At 49.3% G+C, this 23,735-nt stretch overlaps 1 protein-coding gene across 1 annotated transcript in view; it reads right to left on the bottom strand.

The window, feature by feature from the left end:
* The window catches only part of NUP160 (nucleoporin 160), a 498,934-nt gene that overhangs the window by 159,076 nt on the left and 316,123 nt on the right, over positions 1-23,735 (bottom strand). The window contains exons 24-25 of the mRNA XM_086959753.1: positions 8,574-8,672; positions 8,130-8,224 (exon numbers count right to left, since the gene is read on the bottom strand). Of these exons, the coding sequence (XP_086815879.1) occupies positions 8,130-8,224; positions 8,574-8,672 (194 nt within the window). The remainder of the gene's footprint in view (positions 1-8,129; positions 8,225-8,573; positions 8,673-23,735) is intronic.

Genomic DNA, 23,735 nt, shown 5'->3' with positions numbered 1-23,735 from the left:
TCCGTTTGAGGGATATGAGCTGTATGCTTTGCATAGACTATTATAGCAGTTATCCCCCAACCGGTGGCTAAATTGTATCTGTTGCAGTGACTGAAAGAGTGTACGTAAAACTGCCTGGCCCACACTAGCTTGCTGTCTTGCTAACACATCTATGCAATAGTGTTTTGTGAATGTGTGCGGTGTAGACCATGTTGCAGCTTTGCAGATGTCATCTTTGGGGATGTTTCCTAGGAAAGCCATAAAAGCCCCTAGTTTGAGAGTGGAGGGCGCACTAGGGGGAATTGTCAATGTGCGTTTAGGTTTAATGTAACATGTTTGAATGCACTTGACTATCCACCGTGCAAAACCTGATTTTGAAACAAGATTGCCTTTACAACGTGGAGCAAAAGCCACAAACAGTTGTTTCGTTTTACTGAACAGTTTTGTCCTTTATATATAGTAGAGTAACACTCTTAACGGCTAAGGTGTGAAGAGCACATTCTGCCACAGAATCTGTTTGAGAGAAGAACACAGGCCACTCAACAGATTGGTTGATGTTGAAGGCAGAAATTACCTTGGGTAGAAATTTAGGATTAGTCTGAAGAACTACTTTGTTTTGGTGAACTTGTAAAAATGGTTCCTTCATGGTCAGTGCCTGAATCTCACCCACTCTCCTCAGTGATGTGAATTGCAGCTCACATCTGTGTAATGGCTGTAAGGGTGGACCCATCAGTCTGGTGAGGGCAATATTGAGATTCCACACTGAGTCAGGTGGAAATCTTGGGAGAATGACTCGAGTCCTTCGATAAATGCCTTAACAGGCCCTCTGAAGAGAGACCGATGTGTATTTTGAAGGTATGCGGCTTTTGCAGCAAGATTTAAGCGTATGGATATTTCCGCTAAATTTGAACGCTGTAGATGCAGTAAATAGCAGATGTTCTGAACGGAAGCATCAAGCGGGTTGATTTGATTGTTATTACAATAAATAACAAACCATTTCCATTTGCTGCATAGCAGTCTCTTGTGGTGGGACATCCAGCCTCTTTGATAATGTTCATGCAGTCTGGTGCGAGCTTGAGGCAGTCGAACTCTAGGACTTCAGGTGCCAGATCGCCTGATTGATTTGACTGGGGTCTGGATGTTTTATGTCTCCACAGCTCTTCATGAGGAGATTAGGTGCAAGATGTAGTTTTTGGTGGTGGGCTATTGAGAGCTCCAGCAGGGTGGTGAACCACGGTTGACGGGCCCATCTGGGAGCAACTAGGATTAGTTCCAGGGACGCTTGCTTGAGTTTCTGAACCACAAGTGGAATGAGTGGGAGAGGCGGAAAAGCACAAGCAAATATCCCTGCCCAATTCATCCATAGTGCATTGCCTCTGGATAATGGGTGTGGATACCTGGAGGCGAAGCTTGGACATTTTGCTTTTTGGTGTGTGGCGAACAGATCTATGTCTGGAAAGACCCACATCTGTAAGAACAGAAGAACTCGAGGGTGGAGTTCCCACTTGTGGATCTTTTGTCTGTCTGCTGAGCAAATCCGCGATTTGATTGTCTACTCCTGAAAGGTGTTCTGCGAGGAGATACATTTTGTGATGTATGGCCCACCTCCAGATGGTCTGTGCTAATTGTGACAGTTGAGTGCGTCCCTCCCCGTTTCTGTATGTAATACATGGCTGTCATGATGTCTGTGCGTATCAGGACAGCTTTGCCTTCCAGGTGAACTTGAAAGGCTTTGAGCGCTAGAAATATCGTTAGAAGCTCTAGATGGTTTATGTGAAGCTGCTTTTGTTGCAGGCTCCACATGCCCCGAATTGTGTGGGTTTTGAGATGAGCTCCCCCAGAGAGCGATGGGTGCGGCCGTCCACCAACACTAGATTTGATAAGAGACCCTGAGCCTGGTCCCACTCCTGAAGGGGACGCGTTTGTAGTCTTGCATAAGGGACTATTAGAACGCGAGACGCCATCATTCCCAGTAACTGCATGAACACTCGAGCTGGCAATGAGTGTTGAGGCCTGAACTGGGAAACTAGAGTTTAAATGCTGCGGATTCCGGCTGGATTGGGATAGGCAAGTCAAGTCAAGTCAAAAGATTTGTATAGCGCGCTACATACCCAGAGGGTCTCAAGGCGCTTGAAGAAGGGTGGGGAGTTACTTGTCGAATATCCACGTTTTGAGTTGCTTTCTGAATGCTAGGTGGTTCTGAGTAAGGCGAAGGTGAGTGGGAAGTGAGTTCCAAGTTTTAGCTGCTAGGTAGGAGAAGGATCTGCCTCCCATGGTGGTTTTGTTGATGCGAGGTACAGTGGCAAGGGCTAGGTTGGAGGATCGTAGCTGGCGGGAGGGGGTGTAGAAGGATAGTCGTGTGTTGAGGCATTCGGGTCCGATTTCGTAGAGTGCTTTGTGTGCGTGGGTTAGGAGCCGGAAAGTGATCCTCTTATTGACGGGGAGCCAGTGGAGGTTTTTCAGGTGATCAGAGATGTGTTCTTTGCGCGGGATGTCTAATATGAGCCTGGCTGAGGCGTTCTGGATGCGTTGGAGTTTTTTCTGGAGTTTTGCGGTGGTGCCGGCATAGAGGGTGTTTCCGTAGTCCAGTCGGCTCGTGACCAGCGCGTGGGTGACTGTTTTTCTAGTGTCGGTAGGGATCCAGCGAAATGTTTTTTTGAGCATGCGAAGAATGTTGAAGCAAGATGAAGAGACGGCGTTGACTTGTCTGTTCATCGAGAGTGAGGAATCCAGGATGATGCCCAGGTTCCGTGCGTGGTCCGTCGGGATGGGTGCTTTTCCAAGGGCCTCTGGCCACCAAGAGTCGTCCCAGGCGGAGGGGGAGGTACCTAAGATGAGGACTTCTGTTTTGTCTGAGTTCAGTTTCAGACGGCTGTGCTTCATCCATTCGGCTACTTCTTTCATTCCTGCGTGTAGGTTGGTTTTGGCCGTGTTAGGGTCTCTGGTGAGTGATAGGATCAGTTGAGTGTCGTCGGCGTAGGAGATGATGTTGAGGTTATGTTGGCGTGCGATGGCCGCGAGGGGGCTCATGTAAACGTTGAAGAGGGTGGGACTGAGTGAGGACCCTTGAGGTACGCCGCAGATGACTTCAGTAGCCTCTGACTTGAATGGTGGAAGGCGGACTCTCTGGGTTCTTCCGGAGAGGAACGAGGTGATCCATTCCAGTGCTTTTCCTTGGATTCCGATGTTTTTGAGGCGCTGTAGAAGGGTGCTATGGCAGACTGTGTCGAAGGCTGCGGAGAGGTCGAGGAGGATGAGGGCGACTGGGTCTCCATTGTCCAGTAGAGTTCGAATGTCGTCTGTTGCTGCGATGAGGGCGGTTTCGGTGCTGTGCTTGGCTCGGAAGCCGGACTGTGAGGAGTCGAGGGATTTGTTGGTTTCGAGGAATGCGGCGAGCTGGTTGTTGACAGCTTTCTCGATGACTTTGGCCGGGAATGGAAGGAGTGAGATAGGGCGATAGTTTTTGAGTTCGGTGGGGTCAGCTGTGGGTTTCTTCAGGAGGGCGCTGAGTTCGGCATGTTTCCAGCTTTCCGGGAAAGTTGCGGAGTTGAGAGAGCAGTTGATGACGTCTCGGAGGTGCGGTGCAATAATGGAGTCTGCTTTGTTAAAGATGTGGTGAGGGCAAGGGTCAGTGGGGGATCCTGAGTGGATAGAGTTCATCAGACGGATGGTGTCCTCAGTGGAGATTGGCTTCCAGTCATTGAGGATGTTCAGGGGGGGTGGTGGTCCTGCAGGGGATTGGGTGGGTTGGTCTCCGGGTTGGTTGTCGAAGCTGTTGTGGATGTCTGCAATTTTGTTGTGGAAGAATGAGGCTAGGGAGTTGCAGAGGGCTTGAGAGGGGGTGATGTCGTTGGAGTTGGCTGAGGGGTTGGTAAATTCCTTGACGATGTTGAATAATTCCTTGCTGTTGTGGGCGTTGTTATCTAGACGGTCCTTGAAGGCTGCTTTCTTGGCATTTCGGATTAGTTGGTGGTGTATGCGGGTGGCGTTTTTGAAGGCGTCCTTGGTGCTGGTGGTTGGGTCTTTTTTCCAGGCCTTCGAGGGAGCGACAGAGTTTCTTGGATTTCTTAAGGTCATCGTTGAACCAGGAGGCCTTCTTGCTGCCTAGTTTGATTTGTCGTTTTTTCAGTGGTGCTAGGATGTCGGCGCTGTTGGATAACCATTGGGTGAGGTTGGTGGCTGCTTGGTCTGGGTTTGAGGAGTGGGCGGGGGGCTTTTGAAGAAGCGATGAGATCTGGTCGATGGTGATTTTGTTCCAGTGTCTTTGCAGAGTGGGTTGGGGGTGGTTGTTGAATGTGGACTTGTTGTAGGTGAAGTGAACGCAGCTGTGGTCAGTCCAAAGGAGAGCTGTGGTGCGGCTATAGGAAACATGCTTGCTGGAGGTGAAGATAGGGTCGAGTGTGTGACCTGCGATGTGGGTGGGGGTAGTGACAAGTTGTTTAAGTCCGAGGTTTGCGAGGTTGTCCAAAAGGGTGGTGGTGTTGCGGTCGTTGTTCTTTTCAAGGTGAAAGTTGAGGTCTCCCAAAAGGATGTAGTCCTCGGAGGGGAGCGCGTGTGGAGTGATGAAGTCCGTGATGTCTTCACTAAATTGTGCGCGGGGTCCTGGTGGCCTGTAAAGGAGGGTGCCTCTGAGTGTGGTCTTGGGGTCGGTGTGGATCTGGAAGTGAAGGTGTTCAGAGTTGGCGAGATTGACGTCCGAGCTGGTTGAGATGCGGATGGATTTCTTATGGACGATAGCGATGCCTCCTCCTGTGTGGCCGGTACGGTCCTTGCGAATGATCTTATAGCCTTCCGGGATCGCAATGGTGATGTCTGGGGCTGAAGAGGCATTCATCCATGTTTCTGTTAGGAAGGCGACGTCCGGAGAGATGGTGTCGAGTAGATTCCAGAGGTCAATGGCGTGTCTGTGGACCGAGCGGGTGTTGAGCAGGATGCATTTTAGGTGGTTGGGATCGGATATCTGTTGTGAGTTCGTAGAAGAGGAGTTGTTCTTGGTGCCGTCGAACTTGCAGGAGTAGCAGGAAAAGGGTCCATGGGTGTGTCCAGGAGCAGCTTGGACGCAGTTAAAGGAGCGGCCGGGGTTGAGGGCTAGGAGGGTGGTGGCATCGTAAGTAATGTGGGAGGGGTGGACTTTACGAGGACCAGGGGCTCTGGCGCTGGGTGCGGTCCAGGCGCGGACGGGCGTAGACTGGCTTACCTTTGGCGCACCTTCGGCGTGGCCGTAGCGCGTGGACGCTGCGAGTGGGACCATCTGCCATAAATGGACAGTGGAGGGGGCAGAGCGTGGGAGGGTCAGCAGGGAGGCGGGGAGTCAGGTGGAGTGACGGTGTGGGAGGACGGCACTGCTAACAAAATGGCGGCAACAGTAAACAAACAAATGTTGCAAGGCAGGACGATGTTAGGTACCAGCTGTAAATATAGTGGAGCTTTAATGGGGAGGATAAAGCGCTACGAGGTAAGGCAGTATTTGGGTGAGGTTCACTAAGCTATGTAAATGTGTAGCCCGTAGGTCGAGGCTAGATTAAATTAGCAATGATAAAGAAAACTCGGAGATCAGTGAAATAAAAACACCAAGCTCTACTAAGCCCAGTGATTCAATAGTAAAGCGATAGCACTAAGCGCTATGAAGCCCAGCAGTTCACTACTACAGTTGCTATACCAAGCGCTATGAAGCCCTGAAGTTCAATAGTATAAGCGCTAACACCAAGCGCTATGAAGCCCAACAGAGTGATAGTAAGAGGCGCTACTATATTCTAGCAGAGCGAAGCTAGCAAAGCGTTACAAAAATGCCAGCAGAGCAAATCCAGCAAAGCGCAACAGAAGCCCAGCAGAGTATCTAGAGTGGCACCCAAGTATGCTTGCGTGTTGGAGGGTTGGAGATGGGACTTGGACAGATTCACTGAGAATCCAAGATCGTGGAGCAGCTGCACGGTTTTGTGAGTGTGTCGTAGACCGCTTTCTTGAGAGCTGGCTTTTTTGAGCCAGTCGTCTAAGTATGGGAAAACATGAATGTGTTGTCTTCGTAGATGAGCTACAACTACTGCCAGGCATTTGGTGAAAACCCTGGGAGCAGTAGTGAATGCGAATGGGAGTACTCTGAATTGGTAATGTTGACAGCCCCTACCACAAACCTGAGGTATTTGCGGTGAGCCGGGTGCATGGGGATGTGGAAGTAGGCGTCCTTTAAATCTAAAGTGGACAGAAAGTCGCCTTGCTGGAGTACTTGTTAGAGTGTCACCATATGAAAGTGATCTGATTGGATGTATAGATTCAGGTCTCAGAGAGCTGTCTTTTTTGGGGAATCAAGAAGTACAGGGAGTATACTCCGGCCCCTTGACAGTGTAATGGGAATGGTTCTATAGCTCCTTTGTGTAACAGGGAGAGAACTTCTTGTTTCAGAAGGTTGAGTTGTTCTTGTGACATTGCGTGTGATCTTGGAGGAATGTTTGGGGAAGTGTCTGCAAGTTCCAGGTAATAACCATCTTGGATAATTTGTAAAACACATCTGTCTGAAGTGATTGTATTCCAGACTTTTAGAAATTGGGAGACGTCCCCTGACAGGAGTGGAATGATAGGGGGGTTGAGGAAGGAAGTCACTGTTTGGTGTTTGCTGGGGAAGTGTGTGTGGAGTTGCTTCTGCCTCTTCCCTTACTCTTGACGAGGGTGATTGATTATTGCCCTGCTAAGAGGAGAGGGGGATTCTCTGATGAAGTGTTTTTGGCGCCACCCCTGCAAAAGGAGCGACAAAAGGATCCTCCATTGGAAAGGAGTTGCAAAGCCCCCATAGAGTTTGCGACCTCAGTTTCTTTTTTCATCTTCTCTAAAGATGTGTCCACGGTAGGGCAGAAGAGGTGCTCTTTATCAAAAAGCTGGTTCAGAATAGAAGCTTGGACCTCGGGTTTGAACGCTGAAATTCTGAGCCAAACATGTCTGCGTAGCATCACACTGTTGTTTACTGCGCGGGCTGCTGCGTACAAGGCGCACCTAATAAAAGTATTGGTCATTAATTTCCCCTCCTGAATTATGTCATTGGCTTTGTGCACGTCGGGTAAAAACTGCATTCATTTTTCTAGCTCATCATAATGAGCTCTGTTGTAGCGAGCTAAGAGTGCGTGCGCATTTGCAATTCGACAGTGATTGGCTGCTTGCCATGCTTTTCTTTTGCCCGAGACATCAATTAATTTCAACTCCTTATCAGGAGGAGGGGCATCTCCTGTAGTTTGTGAGTTTGCTCTTTTGCAAGCGTAGGCGACTACAAGGGAGTCTAATATGGAAGTTGACCCCGGATGTAAGTGGGGTCAGTAGGTGTTGGCTTCTAAATTCTGGGCGTGATAATTCTTGTCCGCACAGGGTCTTTAAAAATCTTGTCAGTATGTTTAAGCATTATTCTTTGGCTCCTTGTGCGTGGAATTCTTCCTGGTCGGAATCTTCACCAAAGATGTCCGGTGCAGAGCCGCTTTTTTGGTGCATTTCGTGGGGTTGAGCCAGATGGTCAGGGAACGTCTCTTGGATCGAAACGATCGGCATGCTTTGCAGTCTTGTTTGTCGTGTTCCGGGGATAGACAGATTGCACACTTCGTGCAAGTCGGTGCACAGAAACTTAGTGTGACACTCGGAACATTTGAATGGAGTCCGTTCCATCGACTGCTAGCGAGCCTGATGCGGGTACGCCTAATGGCCCTCCATGAATCTTCAGATCGAAGACTGACTTGAAATGATACGCAGGGAATGGGAAGCGCGATTGAGGGTAGTGGATTGCATGTCGACCGGAGCGCCGCAATTCACATCGGATTCTGGAGTTGTGTGCTCCAATCCTTCTACCTGGTGTCAAGGAAGACCAGTGCAGGCCTGGCATCCAGTACCCTGAACCACATGAGAAAAGGGGCTGTTCGACCTCGGATACTGAGAGGAGATTTCTGGGTAAAATCATAATTGGTGCTCTTCACCTCTGCACCCCGTAGGTAGTGATGCATAGTCCCAGTTACCTGCTCACAGCCACAGGGAATCAACTAGGGTTATTACAGATGGGCAAAGTAAAACTAATAACAAAGAAATACTCAATACTTGCGTCAACGATAAGCATGGACTCCAGTAACACAATTAAGAAGTGCTTGCATGCCAATCAAAGCTGCACAATGCCTCACGCTCACCGGCCAGGATCTGGAATCTGTGTCAAGGCCTCGTATGCTCGGTTGTTGTCACCCAAATCCAGGTGCCGTGAGAAAATGCGCATCCGTAGTGCCGCCTGTGAAGAACAGCATATTTACAGCTTTATTACAAACCAGGCTAAACGTAGGCACATTAATCCCAGTATAAGTTTCTGGACAACAGCCAACAGAGCCCTCCCGCCCAATAGCCATCAACTCTGCTCTGGAGGGTAACCAGCCTCTTCTGCCTGACCTCCAACTAACTACTGCCAAACCACCACCAGTAGTTCTGGCTAGGTCTGTCACCATTTCCCAAGTTGATCTACAGAACACCCCGCTTTATTGTTCACCTGATTGACGGTGTGAACAACTACCAACCCCACATTAACCCCACCAGCAGCCTCGTACAGGCTACCATCCAGCATCCTGGTGCGGGCGACCACCCACCTGGTTCCGCCAGTCATCAGCAGTCGCCACAGTTATTGCTACAGTTGCTAAGTTGATGACCAATTCAGACAGGTTCACCTCCTCCAGCATCCGTATGACCTACAGAAAGACACAAGAAACCGGAGTAAAAACACAAAGGGAAGGCAATAAAGGGCAATAGAGATCCAATGACACCCTGGCACACGTATATTTTGAAGGTGTCACAAACAGGCAGCGCAGCCACTGTCCCAAACCTGCCAGCAGACAGCCCTGGAAATGGGATGGAGATCAGCCCCCGTCCAGCTGATAAAGGGGTACATTTTGACATAGCCAGTCACTTGAGAGAGAGAGACAAACATCTCCCTCCACATCGCCAATGGGGTGCAGTGATGACAGAGGGGGTTTGCTCAGTGGCACATTTCAATCCGAGTCCACTGTCAAAGATGCGAGAATGACCCATCCATACAACAAAATGGGAAAGGGTTTATGCAAGGGGTTTCAATCTCAACTTGTATTTCGCTTGTCCTTTATCTTCTTGTATTGTACGCTGTTTGAACAAAAACTTTTCCTGTGTAGTTGCTAACTTTAATACCTGCAACTGGCATGGTTTCATTGCAATCTACAAAGACCCGAACAGAAAGCAGCAGAGAAAGGCAGAGTGTACTATGTTGGTAAATGTAATGCTCCGCAAACCCCTTGAGTGATTTCACTTTCGCGGAAGGTTACACATTTAAACTTCCAGAGAACAGACATCGTAAGTTACCTGGAATGCTCTGGAACGCAGGCATCTCTGCCCAGGGTTCCTCGTGTGGTGGGCCTCTGGATATTTCAGATTTTTTGCGCTCGGCGCACACAGCAATTGAGAGCACACACTTAATGGAAATGGGTAAGATTTCCTCTAAGCGCATCGATTGCATTTAGCCATTCGGTGATTTGAGGGTTGTCTTCCTTGTTCAAGATGAGGAGTGTCTCAGTTTTGTCTGATTTCAGTTTCAAGTGATTGTTTGTCAACCATTGTTGAACATCTTTCAGGACATCATTTAGTCTATGGATGTCAGAGAGAGAGGAAGTTTCCAGATAGATTTGTGTATCGTCTGCGTAGAGGTGAAAGCCGATGTTGGCTTTCCTAAGTAGCTTGGAAAGTGGTTCCATATAGATGTTAAAAAGCTGAGGTGTGAGCACCGAACCTTGGGGGACGCCCTTATTGACCAGGACTTCGATCTTGTCAGTATTGAGACGTAAACAGTTGTTGGTCATCCAAGTGGAAATATCTGTAAGACAATGTTTGAATTTAGAGAACGCTTCTTCTGAATGGTCTGTAGAGGAGAACATCAGCTGACTGAGATGACACTCACCTCCTGCTGTTCAATGAATGAGGCTAAGGGAGCAAGATAAACATTAAACAGGGTGGGGCTGAGAGCTGAGCCCTGGGGGACTCCACATATCAACGGCAGTGGGGAAGAGATATATGGTTGTAGCCTGACTCTTTGGACACGTCCTTCAAGAAAGGATTGAAACCACGCAAGTACTGTTCCAGTAATCCCCATCTGGTTAACTTTATTAAGCAGTCTCTTGTGGGCCACCATGTCAAACGCTGCTGACAAATCGAGCAGCACCAGCATTGAACAGCAGCCATTGTCCACAGATTCTCGGATGGTTTTTGTTACTTCCAAGAGTGTGATTTCAGTGCTGTAGCCAGCTCTGAAACCGGACTGGGTGTTATGTGAAAACGCTTCACTGCTATTCTGTAGTTAATTTTGGCTTCAGTACTATAGTTCTTTCGCCATGATCTTTCGAGTCGCTTGCATTTACTTTTTTCAGCTTGGAGCTGTTGCGTAAACCAAGGCAGACTTAGTAGACGTCATGGGGGCAATCGTATCTAAAGCCGAGGTAATCCACTGATTGAAGCTTTCAGCATCTTTGATAGGATCGCCTATAAGTATCAAAGGGAAGTTGAGAAGAAGTGGGCCCAGAGTGTCGGAAGAAACATTCCACCCGTTCTGTCTGACTTCCTGTTTATTGTCCTTGAAGTCCTGGTTTGTTTTAGGAGTGATATTAAATGGGACCAGGAAGTGATCAGACCAAATTAGAGGATAAGGTTTTTCTACCACCAGAGTGGGTAGATTGGAGAAGACCAAGTCGAAGTGTGTGGCCGGCTGAGTGGGTAGGATCAGGAACCAGCTGGTTTAGATTGAGCCCTTTCAGGGAGTCTACTAGTTGAGAGGCGTGGGGACATCGTTCGTTGTCCACATGGACATTGAAATCCCCCAGGACTATGTAGTTAGTATATTTCAGGGAGTGATCAGATATGAGTTCACACAAGTTCCATAGTTCTGAGACTGTTGAGTCTGGTGGTCTGTAGACTAACGTCCCGGGTATAGTAAGTGTGGGTGAGATGGTGATTCTAAAGAATATGGCTTTGAGTGACTCAGAGGTCTCGACCCTGTTGTGTGTGATGTCCCAGTCTTTGTTAATAGTTATAGCTAGTCCTCCTCCTCGCTTATTTCCTTTACGATTTTCAGTGACAATTTTAAATCTGTCAGGAATAGCCAGATAAATCGCGGGTGAAATACTTTCTTTCAACCAGGTTTCCGTGAGGAAAATCAGTCCCAGGCATTGGATTCTAGGAGGAGCCAGATGTCAACAGCGTGTTTGGGAAGTGACCGACTGTGAATCAGGCAGGCTTTAATAGAAGTAACAGTAGGTGGACAGCTAGATGTGGTGTTCAAAGTGGCCGTTATTTCTGATGGTTTGTATGCCAGTTTGGGGATCTCAGTAGGCGTAGAGGAGCAATTGTCACAGTGAAACAGTTGATCTGTGCAGTTATAGGTGATGGTAGAAAGGTCTATTTTAAAGGGCATAATGCAGTCTTTAAAACGATGTGACAGGATTTGTTCTCTTGTGAGTCCTGGTTGGGGGGCGGATAGCATACAGGTAAGCATGGCCGACGCTGTACGCGAACGGGGCGCAGACGGGCTTGCCTTTAGCGCGCCTTCGGCTGCGCGCGTCCGCGGCCCGCTAGTTTAACCATGTGTTAATGAAGGGGGATTCCGGAAGTGTTTCCGCCCCTCCCCCGTCCCTGAATGGCAGCTGACAGAGTTTGGCACCGCCCTCACTCAAACTGCTCCTGCCGCGGTGGACCGGGGCTGGGGGCAAAGTCCGGACGAAAGAGCTGAAGGGCTGTGCAAGAGAGCAAGTGCAAATGCGCAGGTAAGGGGAGTCTGGGGGGATTAAAAAGGTTAAAAACGAGTGGTTTCCAAAGTATTTAAAAGGAGTTAAGAAGAGTGGGGGGGGGGCACTGTGGGCAGCGTTTCGCTCGGGGGCAACAATTAATCTTTCTGCCTCACTTCACTCACAGTAACGCCTTCTCTGGTATAGACTAACTGCAGATTTCCTTCCTCTGGATCCAGAACATCTTGAGCACTACCTCTGCAGTGAGTCATCCATGCCAGATGTGACGTGCGCAGTGCGTCTAAAGGCTCCATCCCAGCGTGATGACATCCGTTTATTTCAGGATACATTCTGCACCCACAGAGAGCAACAGCAGAATGGTTGTGACCAGTGCGCTGAATCTAGAGAGGGCCTTCTAGAAGAAAGATTCCCGTTCGCAGAACCAGAAGGGAGGATGGGGAAGGAATCTGCAGTACGAGTCTCTCCCAGAAAAGGCGTTATCTAAGGGAACCACCCTGTTCTTCTTGAAGAGACTTCTAATAGCAGATTCCACAGCAATAACCTCCCGAGGAGGGACTCCGTGGAAGTTGCAGCCTCTAGGGAGGCTGTTTTTTTGCCAATGCGTAGCAGATTTCTATGCAAAGAACAATCCACCGAGAGGTGGTCCTCTTCTTCACTGCCTTGCCCTTCTGTGCTACTTTGAATTGAATGAAAAGCTCATTCTCCAGTTGATTTAAGAGGGCGAAGGACTAGAGGAAGGGATGAAGACAAGTGCCTAATTTGAACAGTGGTATTGGTGCTCAGCACCAGCACTTATTTCTTAACACGGGCAGTTATGCCAGCCTATCAAATGGCGGCGCTGTTTCTCTAATTTTGAGATGAGCACAACAGGTATTTTAATAATGCAATATAGATTTTTTTAAATACTCGTCACCCACACAGTCTTATAGATTTGGGTGGCCTGAAATTGTTTTGTAGGCGTGTGATAGGTAGTAGTTGTGTTGGTACTGTCATTGGCAGTGCTGACAGAGGCAATGAGTGGTGCAAGCTGCAATGGCTGCCTCCGCAGGGCGGGCCCTGGTACTCACTCTTGTTTTCACAAACTAAGCACTGGTCGGGCCCCCCATCCTTTGTCAGCACCAGAAAGCAGCAGAAGAAATGCGTTACTTACCTGTAACTGCAGTTATCCAGTATTGGTATCTTTCATAGATTCACATGCCTGAATCATTCCCCGTCGTCGGGGTGGGAGTCCCCGGTACATAATAACAGTAATGTCATATAGACATATACATACTAATAGGCCAGAAGCCTCACATTAGTAACCTATCCAAGTCCTTTTGTAAAAAGGACCAAACTTTGGCCAGGAGCCAATCAGCTACTACCACCCTTTAGAACCTTCCTGGAAGGAGCCCTAGTCCCTCAGATGTTCGTAAGCACAGTGCTAAGTAGTACCTACTGAGAGAACCAAGGTGAGCCCTTCCAGAGGAGGCGAGTGGGTTGCATGTGAATCTATGAAAGATACCAATACTGGATAACTAACGCATTTCTTATCCAGTATTATGGGTATCTTTCATAGATTCACATGCCTGAATCAGAGTAGCAAGCAATAGGCAGCACATTTCGCATAATATAGCATGTAAGACACTTGATAATAACTTATCAACAGTGCAACACAATAAACTGCAAACAGTAGCAGGATAAGAAATGTGTAATTAGGTAATTGGAAAGGTAGGATGAAAGGAAGAAGGCTCCCCTCTAATGAAATAGATGACGGAGCACCGCCTGGCCCACTGCTGCATCCTTCATAAGTTCCGAATCCAAGCAGTAGTGCTTGGTGAACGTATGTGGTGTCTTCCATGTCGCCGCTCTGCAAATGTCGACAATGGGCACCCCAGAAAAGAGCGTCATGGGGGTGGGAACCACTCTAGTGGAATGAGCCCGAACCTTGGAGGGCAGAGGATGTCCCGCCTGCTGGTGGCCGAAGGCAATGGCCGCAGAGATCCATCTTGAAATGCTCTGCTTTGTCAATGGTAGGCCCCTCCTGGGCCTGCTGAAGGCAATAAATAATTGGTTGGACTTGCGAAATTGTTCCGTTCTATGAATGTAGAATTTCAGACATCTTTTCAGGTCTAAGGAATGTAGAGATCTCTCCGCCGCTGAAGATGGATTCTGGAAGAAAGATCTCAGGACACTAGGTTCGTTTAGATGAAAAGCAGACAGAACCTTTGGTATGAATTTGGGGTTAGTCCATAGAATGACTCTGTCCTGTTTGAACTGAAGGAACGGGTCTTGAATAGAGAAAGCCTGCAGTTCACTCACCCTCCTTGCCGACGTGAGAGCCAGTAAAAGAGCTGTTGTCCATGACAAGTATTTGAGAACTGCTTTATGCATTGGCTCAAAGGGGTGTTTCATCAACTGAGCCAAGACAACATCGAGTTGTCATGTAGGTGGTAAAGGTCTCACTGGAGGATAAGTCCTGAATAAGCCTTTCAGAAACTGCTTGACCAGTCTATAGAACCATAGGGAAATACCAGACGAAGAGCGCCTGAACCGAGATATGGCTGCCAGGTGGACTTTGTTTGCGGCGTGGGCCAATATCGAGTTGGCCAGATGAAGCAGGTAAGGCAGAAGTTGTGCCGGAGATGACGAGAACGGGTGCAGTCTGTTAGCTTTACACCACAAACAGAATCTCTTCCACTTAAAGGAATACGTCTTGTTGGTACTGCCAGCCCGGGCCCGGGCCAAGACGACCCTGCAGTCCTGAGGAATATCTAAGTCCTGGAACTCTCTGAACTCAGGAGCCAAGCCGATAATCAGAGATGTCGGATCTGGATGCTGGACTTGCCCCTGGTTCATAGTGAGGAGATGCGGGTAAGGCCTGAAAGGAATCGGAGGCTCCAGTGACAGAATGTGGAGTTCTGTAAACCAGTGTTGGCACGGCCACGCTGGGGCTAACAGGATCAGGGTGCAATGCTCTGCTTTCAGTTTCCGAATGACCCTGGGGATCAGGGGAAATGGAGGAAAAGCATAAGCAAAGACGTTGCACCATGCGATCGAACATGCATCCCCGAGAGATCCTTTCTGGGGAAGCCAGCTTGCATAATGTTGGCAGTTTGCATTGATCTCAGTCGCAAATAGATCCAGGTGAGGTCTGCCCCATCGGGAGAATACTGCGTCGAGAGCATGTTGGTCGAGCTCCCACTCGTGGCAAATGGAGCGTTGCCTGCTTAGTGAGTCCGCCATGGTGTTGTCTGCTTCTGGGACATACTCCGCTCTCAGCGAAATGTTGTGTTGGAGTAGCCACTTCCAAATTCGCTGTGATTCTTGAGACAACGTCATGGATCGAGTTCCCCCTTGCTTGTTTAGATAGTGCATTGTGGTGGTGTTGTCCGTCCTCACAAGCACTGGGGAGTTCCTGATCCGGGGCAGGAATGCTTGAAGGGGCAGGAATGCTGCCCTCAACTCTAGCAGGTTGATGTGGAGCTGTTTTTCTACCAGCGACCACTGACCGTGTATCTGAAGTTCCTGCAGGAACGCACCCCATCCTTCCAATGATGCATCAGTTATCACGTGTGGGGAGATTGGAAGCAGGAATGGAAGTCCCTGGTTCAGGTTTTTTATTTGAAGCCACCAGCGCAGGGCCTTCACCATGAACGGAGTGATCCTGATAAGATAGTCGAAGGATCCCGTACACTGGATACACTGAGATGATAGTGCCTCCTGTAAGGGACGCATACGGAGGCGGCAGTGTGGTATTAGGAGGATATTGGAGGACATCATTCCTAGCAATGATTTGAAGAGTCGCACCTTGATGGTCTTTTTGACCTGAATGTGGGCCGCCAGAGACCTCAGTTTGACCTGACGCTCCTGTGATGGGAAGGCCTTCTCCTGATGAGTGTCTAGAGTTGCTCCCAGGAAAGTGAGGCGTTGAGAGGGCTGCAGTACTGACTTTTCCTGGTTGAGCGTAAGCCCCAGGCTCTCGAAGAGCAACATTCTGAATTGGTAGTGTCTGCCCGCCACGACAAACCTCAGATATTGTTGGTGACTTTTGTGGATGAGTATGTGAAAATAGGGGTCCTGGAGGTCTAAGGACACAATGAAATCTTTGGAATTGAGTAGGTGTAACACCTCCTGAATGGATACCATACGGAACGATTGTTTTTTGAGGTATCTGTTGAGGTTCCTTAGATCCAATATAGGTCTCCATTTCTTCTCCTTTCTTCGTATTACGAAGAACCAGGAATAGGATCCTTTCTCCCTCTGATCTCTGGGAACTCTTTCTACGGCTCTGTTCTTGAGCATTAGTGAGAGTTCCGCTTGAAGGAGATGCAGATTCTTGGGCTGCATGGGACATGGGGGTTCGAAGGAGGAGTTTCCACGAACTCCAGAGTATGGCCGAACCGAACCAGCTGGAGAACCCAACGATCCGTCGTTATTCTTTCCCAATTGTGGAGGAAGTTGGAAATTTTCCCTCCAACTACGTAATGTGGAGAAGAAGTGGAGGCCTGTTGGAGAAAGAAGTCATTGCCTTCTGGCGGACTCTTTCTTTCCTCCTCTTCCTCGAAAGGAAGACTTCTTGTAAGAGGACTAGCCTTGTTGCTGCCTCTGTTGGAATTGAGGCTTGTATTGTTGGGACGAGCCGTGGGAGGATTTGTATCCCTGATAGCCACCTCTTGTCTGCTGGCCTCTTCCTCTGGAGCCCCGAAAGGAAGTATTTTTGTACTGGAGGGTACCCAGGGCTTTTGCGGTCTCAGTATCTTTCTTGATACCCTGAAGCATCTCATCAATATGCTCCCCAAAGAGCAGCGCTCCGTCAAACGGCATGTCCAGTACTTTAGTCTGTACCTCCGGCCGGAAAGATGTAACTTTCAGCCAGCCCTGGCGCCTAAGGACTGCTGCCCCCGCCAGATGCCGAAATCCTGTAGAGGCGATATCCATCGCAACGTCAATCATTTCCGAGGCGGACTGCTCTCCCTCATGGAGGATCTTCTTTACCTCTTCTTTCTGCTCCTCTGGCAGTGTGCCTAGATATGGTGCAACATCCGCCCACATCTGGCGATTGTAACGCCTAAGAGCGCTAGTGAGTTTGCCGCCCTGACTGTAAGGGCCGACATCGACTAGAACCTCTTACCGATGTTATCCAGTTTACGGCCTTCCTTATCCGGAGGCGCAGTCAGCGCAGCAGATGGGTTGTTGGATTTCCGCTGCGCAGCCTGAGTAATAACGGAGTCCGGTTTGGTATGGCCTGTAAGGCATGCCGGAGCCGTGTCCGGGGCCTTATACTTCTTATCAAGCCTGGTTGGCACTGTGAGAAGGTGGCCTGATATGCAGTGGTCACTATTCTAGTGCCCACTATGTATCAGTCCAGCAACCCTTATTGATGATTGGTTGTAAGTCAACCTTATAGACCAGCTATCCTAGTAGCATGGATACGAGCAGTCTAAGGCTAAAGACTCGAGAGGGCGTGTTAAGCCAGCTGTTTACCACACATATACCCCTTGAATACCCAGTGAAAGGACACCACACAAGTGTTATGAAAAATAAACAGTTATTTATTAAAGATCACAACAGCCCTGTACTCTTTATGAGGACAGGGTACTAAGCACAAACCAAAACTCTTACAAAAATACTTAAGTTAGCACAGTATATACAAATGCCCGAGGGGCACGGAAAACCATATACTCTGAAAGTGGAATGCGAAATTCCTAGCAGGTAAGTACAGTACTAATAGCTTTTGGAATCGCTAGGACTTGACTAGGGAATCGTTAGATTACTTCTAGGAGGCCTAGGGGACTCGGGTGCAGTGTGTGCACTCTCACGCGAGATGCGGGACAAAAGTCTATGGTAGCTAGGAATTAGAAAGTTAGTGTTCTCGGGCGAACCCGACCTGGTAGGGAGAAAACGAAAGTAGATTCTGACCCTTGGATAGTGAGGCTATGCTGGGGCACCGAAATGCCGAAGTTACCTAGCCCAGGGGCTGCAGCTGCATAGGTCTGAAAAGACGTCGGGAATCCTCGTAGACGGACCAGGAGCCGGAAGAAAAGATGCTGGCCGGTGACCAGTGAAGAAAGTTCAGTCGGATCCAAGCCTGGATCTTGAAGATAGATGACACCTGAAAGCAGAGGGGACCAAGTTCGAGACTACTAGCCAGTAGTCAGTGGGCACCAGGAGGGCACCGGATGGTAGCCACCTCGACTAGGTGAGTGGGTGACGCTTGACTCGAAGATCTCACGGACCAGGAGGCGTTGTCGGCGACCAGGATGGAGGATCGAGCTGTCCCACGAAGATAGAAGCTGTCGGCGTCGCTGGACCCAGGATTGGGCAACAAAGCCTTGGCAAATTCAAGCCCACGCGGTGGACCTAAAATGGCGTCTGGAGTGGACCAGGAGGGTCCGGGGTGCCTCTCTTGAACAAGGAAGCAAGGGCCAGCCTGGAGCAACCAGACCAGCAGTCGTGAAGTCGTTGGGCGTCGTTCAGAAGACCACAAGCCAGCCGGCTAGTAGCCAAACAACGCGGTGCACAGCAAACAGCAAAAGGGCCCCACGCAGATCGTGGAGATGCAGGGGGGCTGATCTTGGGTGCTGGAGCTGCGCAGGGTCGGGGCTTCTCGGACCCCAAAGCACTCACCAGTGGAGGACACGGTGGGCTTGCAGTAAAGATGTCGTGCAGTCTTGGCGATCGTCGGTCCCTTAAGGTCTCGTCGCACTCACGGTTCTCAGCTTGGCTGTAGAGGTGAGTAGAGGTCAGAGGTGCCAGGGAAGCCGGGTCTCGTCGAGCTGGGTCGTCGGATTCGTGATGAAGGACTGGCAGCAGACCGCAGTGTTCTTTAGGATGGTGCCCGCTTGATGCAGGGTGACTACTCCTTAGCCACAAGGGAGAATCTTGAAGAAGAAATCGTGAAGTCCTTTCGAAGAAAGTGGTATCTTGATTCCAAAGATGATCTAATTTTAACAGGGGGCCCGCTCCCATCTTTATACTAAAAAAGGGGGCTGACCCGGTGACTAGGTCCTGCCTATGGGTGGGACTAGGTGGGGGGTGGTTACACCCCTCAGCCATGCCGGACTTCCCCAGGCCAGGGGCTGGTGTGCCCCTGGAACTGGTTCAGACCGGCCTATGCATAGTGAGCACCGGGGTGCCACTCAGCAGTCACCTTCCTGTAAAGCCCTGCCTACCCAGGATACACAAAACCATGTCTGGGACGGTGCTAGCACCGCCCCTGACAGGAAACCCTTTGTCCAGGCTCCCCTCACTGGAAGGACTCCCAGCTGCAGGGGGTCAGACTCGTGTCTGTGGTGGCAGCATCCATTTTGTGGAGCTGAGGCTTCAGTTAACTTTAACCGGGGTTCACAGTTACATACATGTCGTGTCCCTCTAGAAGGGTGGAATGCTAACCCCGTCGCCAGAATTGGCGAGGGGTTAGTATTCCAATTCGTATGACACCTTACTCGACATGTTTTGATAAAGCAATACCAAAGATAGCATTTAACCGCGAGGATTATAATGCACTTAAGAGTATATGGTATGCGATATCATGGAACAGCTATTAGGACTTGATTCCGCAAGCTGCAGACAGGCTCAGCTCGTGCCAGAGCACCATCTCACACGATTCCCAGCACTCTGCCTTCAGGATTGTCAAGGCCTGCCATAGGAGTGACTGATAGGAATCTGTGTGTCCATTTTAGGGTTAGGTATAGGTATACTACACCTACAGCAAAGGGTGATTACACGACTTTGCCCCAGCTGTCATGCAGCCAGTTGTGTCAAATTTAGGAGGCCAGCCAGGGGTGGCATAATACATGCTGCAGCCCCTGGCAGCCCTGGGTACACCTATGCCCTGAGTTACAGGGTCTGATAAGGTGGCCCAGTACCAATTGGTAGATGCACCTAGGGTACATGAGGTAATTTAGAAAGAGAACAGCCAGGCTGTGGGTCTGATTGGCAGGCCCACAGCCAGAGAAAGTCGTAAACCAGTGAAACAAAAGCAAAAAATCTGGGTGATCATAGGATTGCAGACCCTACTCTCCTACATGACCCCCCCCCAAACTTTGGGACAATAAGCTAACCTTGACCAGGTGAGTCTTCTTGTTCTAAGTGGAAATATCTGGAGAGCCCATCGGCATTGCCATGATCAGTACCAGGTCTATGTTCCACTGTAAAGTCCATCCCCTGTAGGGAAATGGACCACCTAAGCAGTTTGGGGTTTTCACCCTTCATCTGATTTAGCCACAAGAGGGGCTTATGGTCGGTCTGAATCTTGAAGTGAGTGCCAAACAAGTATGGCCTCAGCTTCTTCAGGGCCCAAACCACAGCAAAGGCCTCCCTCTCAATAGCTGACCAATTCTTCTCTCTGGGGGTCAGCCTTCTGCTTATAAAAGCAATGGGCTGATCCTGACCATCAAAATTCAGTTGAGAAAGAACAGCTCCCACACCCAACTCAGAAGCATCTGTTTGGACAATGAATGGTTTGGAGTAGTCTGGACTCTTAAGGATAGGTGCTGTGCACATGGCCTGCTTTAGGTCATCGAATGCTTTTTGACAGCCTGCTGTCCACTGAACCTTTTTTGGCATTTTCTTACTTGTCAGTTCATTTAATGGTGTCACAATGGAACCATAGTTCCTGACAAATTTTCTGTAGTATCCAGTCAGGCCCAAGAAAGCTCGAACCTGAGTCTGGGTGGTTGGAGGAGCCCAGTCCCTGATTGACTGTATTTTGCTCTCCAGTGGCTGAACCTGGCCTCCACCTACAAGGTGGCCCAGGTATACAACCTGTGTCTGCCCTATCTGGCACTTGGTGGCCTTGATAGTGAGGCCTGCTGCTTGCAGAGCCTCTAACACTTTCCTCAGGTGGACCAGGTGATCCTCCCAGGTGGAGCTAAAGACAGCAATATCATCTAGATATGCTGCACAGAAGTCATCCAGCCCAGTAAGGACTTGATTCACCAACCTTTGGAAGGTGGCAGGTGCATTTTTCAGACCAAAGGGCATTACCACAAATTGATAATGCCCACCAGGGGTTGAAAATGCTGTTTTGGGTTTGGCATCCTCAGCTAACCTGATTTGCCAATACCCAGCTGTTAAGTCAAATGTACTTAAGTAGTTGGCAGAAGCCAATCTATCTATAAGTTCATCTGCCCTTGGTATTGGATGGGCATCAGTCTTAGTGACTGCATTGAGACCCCTGTAGTCTACGCAAAACCTCATCTCTCTCTTACCATCTTGGGTGTGAGGCTTTGGCACTAGAACTACTGGACTAGCCCAAGGGCTATCGGAGGGTTCAATGACTCCCAATTCCAACATTTTCTGCACTTCAGTTTTTATGCAGTCTCTAACATGATCAGGCTGCCTGTAGATTTTACTCTTGACTGGCAGGCTGTCACCAGTGTCAACCTCATGGGTACACCAATTGGTCTGACTGGGTGTCAGAGAGAACATATGTCTGAAAGACTGAAGAACCTGTTTACAGTCTTTCTGCTGATGTTCAGAGAGGCTGCCACAAAAGACAACACCATCTACTGACCCATCATCAGGATTCTGAGTGAGCAGGTCTGGGAGAGGGTCACTCTCTTCCTCCTGTCCCTCATCTATGGCCATGAGCAAGCTCATGTCCTTCCTGTCGACATATGCTTTGAGCCTGTTGACATGGAGTACCCTATGGGGACTCCTGGGAGTTCCAAGGTCCACCAGGTAGGTGACCTCTCCCTTTTGCTCAAGAATTGTGTGGGGCCCAGACCATTTGTCTTTGAGTGCTGCTGGGGCCACTGGCTCCAACACCCACACCTTCTGTCCAGGCTGATAAACAGTCAGGACAGCCTTTTGGTCATGCCAAGCTTTTTGAAGTTCTTGACTGGCCTTAAGGTTTTCTGATGCCTTCTCCATATACTCAGCCATCCTGGAGCGGAGACCAAGTACATAGTCCATTATGTTGGTTGCAGGCTTTTTGAGAGGTCTCTCCCATCCTTCCTTCACCAAACACAAGGGGCCTCTCACAGGATGCCCATACAAAAGTTCAAAAGGGCTGTAGCCAACCCCCTTTTGTGGGACCTCTCTGTAAGCAAACAGAAGGCAGGGCATCAGGACATCCCATCTACGCCTGAGTGTTTCAGGTAGTCCATGAATCATCCCTTTTAGGGTCCTGTTGAACCTTTCAACAAGCCCATTGCATTGTGGGTGATAGGGTGTAGTGAATTTGTAATTGACACCACACTCCTTCCACATAGCAGTTAAATAGCTTGACATGAAGTTTGCACCTCTGTCAGAGACAACCTCCTTAGGGAAGCCCACTCTGGAGAACACTCCAACTAGGGCCCTTGCCACCACAGGGGCTGTGGTGGTCCTAAGTGGAATAGCTTCAGGATACCTGGTGGCATGATCCACTACCACCAGTATAAACTTGTGCCCTGATGCTGTCTGGGGTTCCATTGGACCAACAATGTCAATCCCCACTCGTTCAAAGGGCACCCCCACCACAGGCATTGGTATAAGGGGGGCCTTTGTTGTGCCACCTGACTTACCACTGGCTTGGCAAGTGACACAGGAGCGACAAAACTCCTTGGTATCCTCATTCATGTGAGGCCAGTGAAAGTGTGAGACAAGCCTGTCCCAAGTCTTTGTCTGGCCTAAGTGTCCTGCTAAGGGAATCTCATGGGCCAAGGTAAGTAGGAAACCTCTCTGAGACAAGGGTACAACCAGCCTCCTGGTCATGCCAGGCTTGGGGTCTCTTGACTCAGTGTACAGGAGTCCATCTTCCCAGTATACCTTGTGGGTACCTGCGGCGTTCCCAGCAGCCTCAGCAGCAGCCTGCTGTCTGAGGGGTTCAAGAGAAGGGCAGCCTAACTGGTCCTTCCCCAGGTCTTCCCTTGAGGGTCCCCCTGAACCCAAGAATTCAACTTGATCAAGTTCAAACTCTCTAGGCTCAGTTTCCCTCAATTCCTGCAGGTCAGCCTCCTCTGAGACTTGATCCACAACCTGGGGCAAGGGGGAAGGCACAGCCTTAACCCTACTGCTCTTCTTCTTGGAAGGTGTCTGGTCCATTGTTCCAGGATCCAGCACCTGTTCAGTGGGGCATCTTCTGGCCTGTGACCTAGTCACAGCAAACACATGTGCTGGTAAACCTAACATTTCCAGATGAGTCCTCTGCTCCACTTCTGACCATTGTGATGACTCCAAATCATTGCCCAACAAACAATCCACTGGGAGGTCTGAACTAACTACAACCTTCTTTTGGCCAGTTACCCCTCCCCAGGAGAAAGCTACAATTGCCATACTATGATTGGTAGTGACATTGCTTGCATTGGTCACCAGGAATTCTGTACCTGGCATGATCTGTCCAGGGTCCACAAAGCTAGGTGTCACCATTGTGACACTGGCACAAGTGTCCCTATAGGCCTGAGCCATCTTTCCATTAATGAAAGGCGTCTGTCTGTATTTGCCCAAAGTATTGGGACTTATATCAGGGGACATATCCACATCCCCTGTACAAACAAGGACAGCCTGAGTGAGTGTACCAACTAAGTTGTCACACCCCTCAGAACCCAGGGTTAACCCTACTAAACCCTTGGGAGGTGCACTACCACTGCTGGCTGTACTAGGGGGCACAGGTGCCTTAGGGGCTGCAGTGGCAGGAGTCTGCCCTCCTCCTTTCTTGGTGCACTCACTAAACCAGTGAGTTTTACTTTTGCAGTATTGGCACCACCTTTTAGATTGGCCTTCTTTCTTCTTTTGGGGAGCCTGACCCCCACCCTCTTTGGGTTGTTGGGGACCTGTCGAAGACTTCTGGTCATTTTGTTCCCCCTTAGAATCTTTACCCTTCTGGTCTGCTTTCTTCTGACCACCTTGATTCTGGCCCTGGTTCTGTTTAACTCTTGTTCTAACCCATCTGTCTGCCTTCTTTCCCAATTCTTGGGGAGAGGTCAGATCTGAGTCAACAAGATGCTGATGCAACAACTGGTTCTGACAATTGTTTAAAATTTGCTCTCTCATCATCAAATTGTACAATCCTTTATAATCAGTAAC

Source organism: Lissotriton vulgaris, chromosome 2_2, assembly GCF_964263255.1.
Source record: "Lissotriton vulgaris chromosome 2_2, aLisVul1.2, whole genome shotgun sequence".
Classification (NCBI taxonomy): domain Eukaryota; kingdom Metazoa; phylum Chordata; class Amphibia; order Caudata; family Salamandridae; genus Lissotriton; species Lissotriton vulgaris.
The sequence above is the reverse complement of the archived record's forward strand: the minus strand, read 5'-3'. Positions and strand labels throughout refer to the sequence as shown.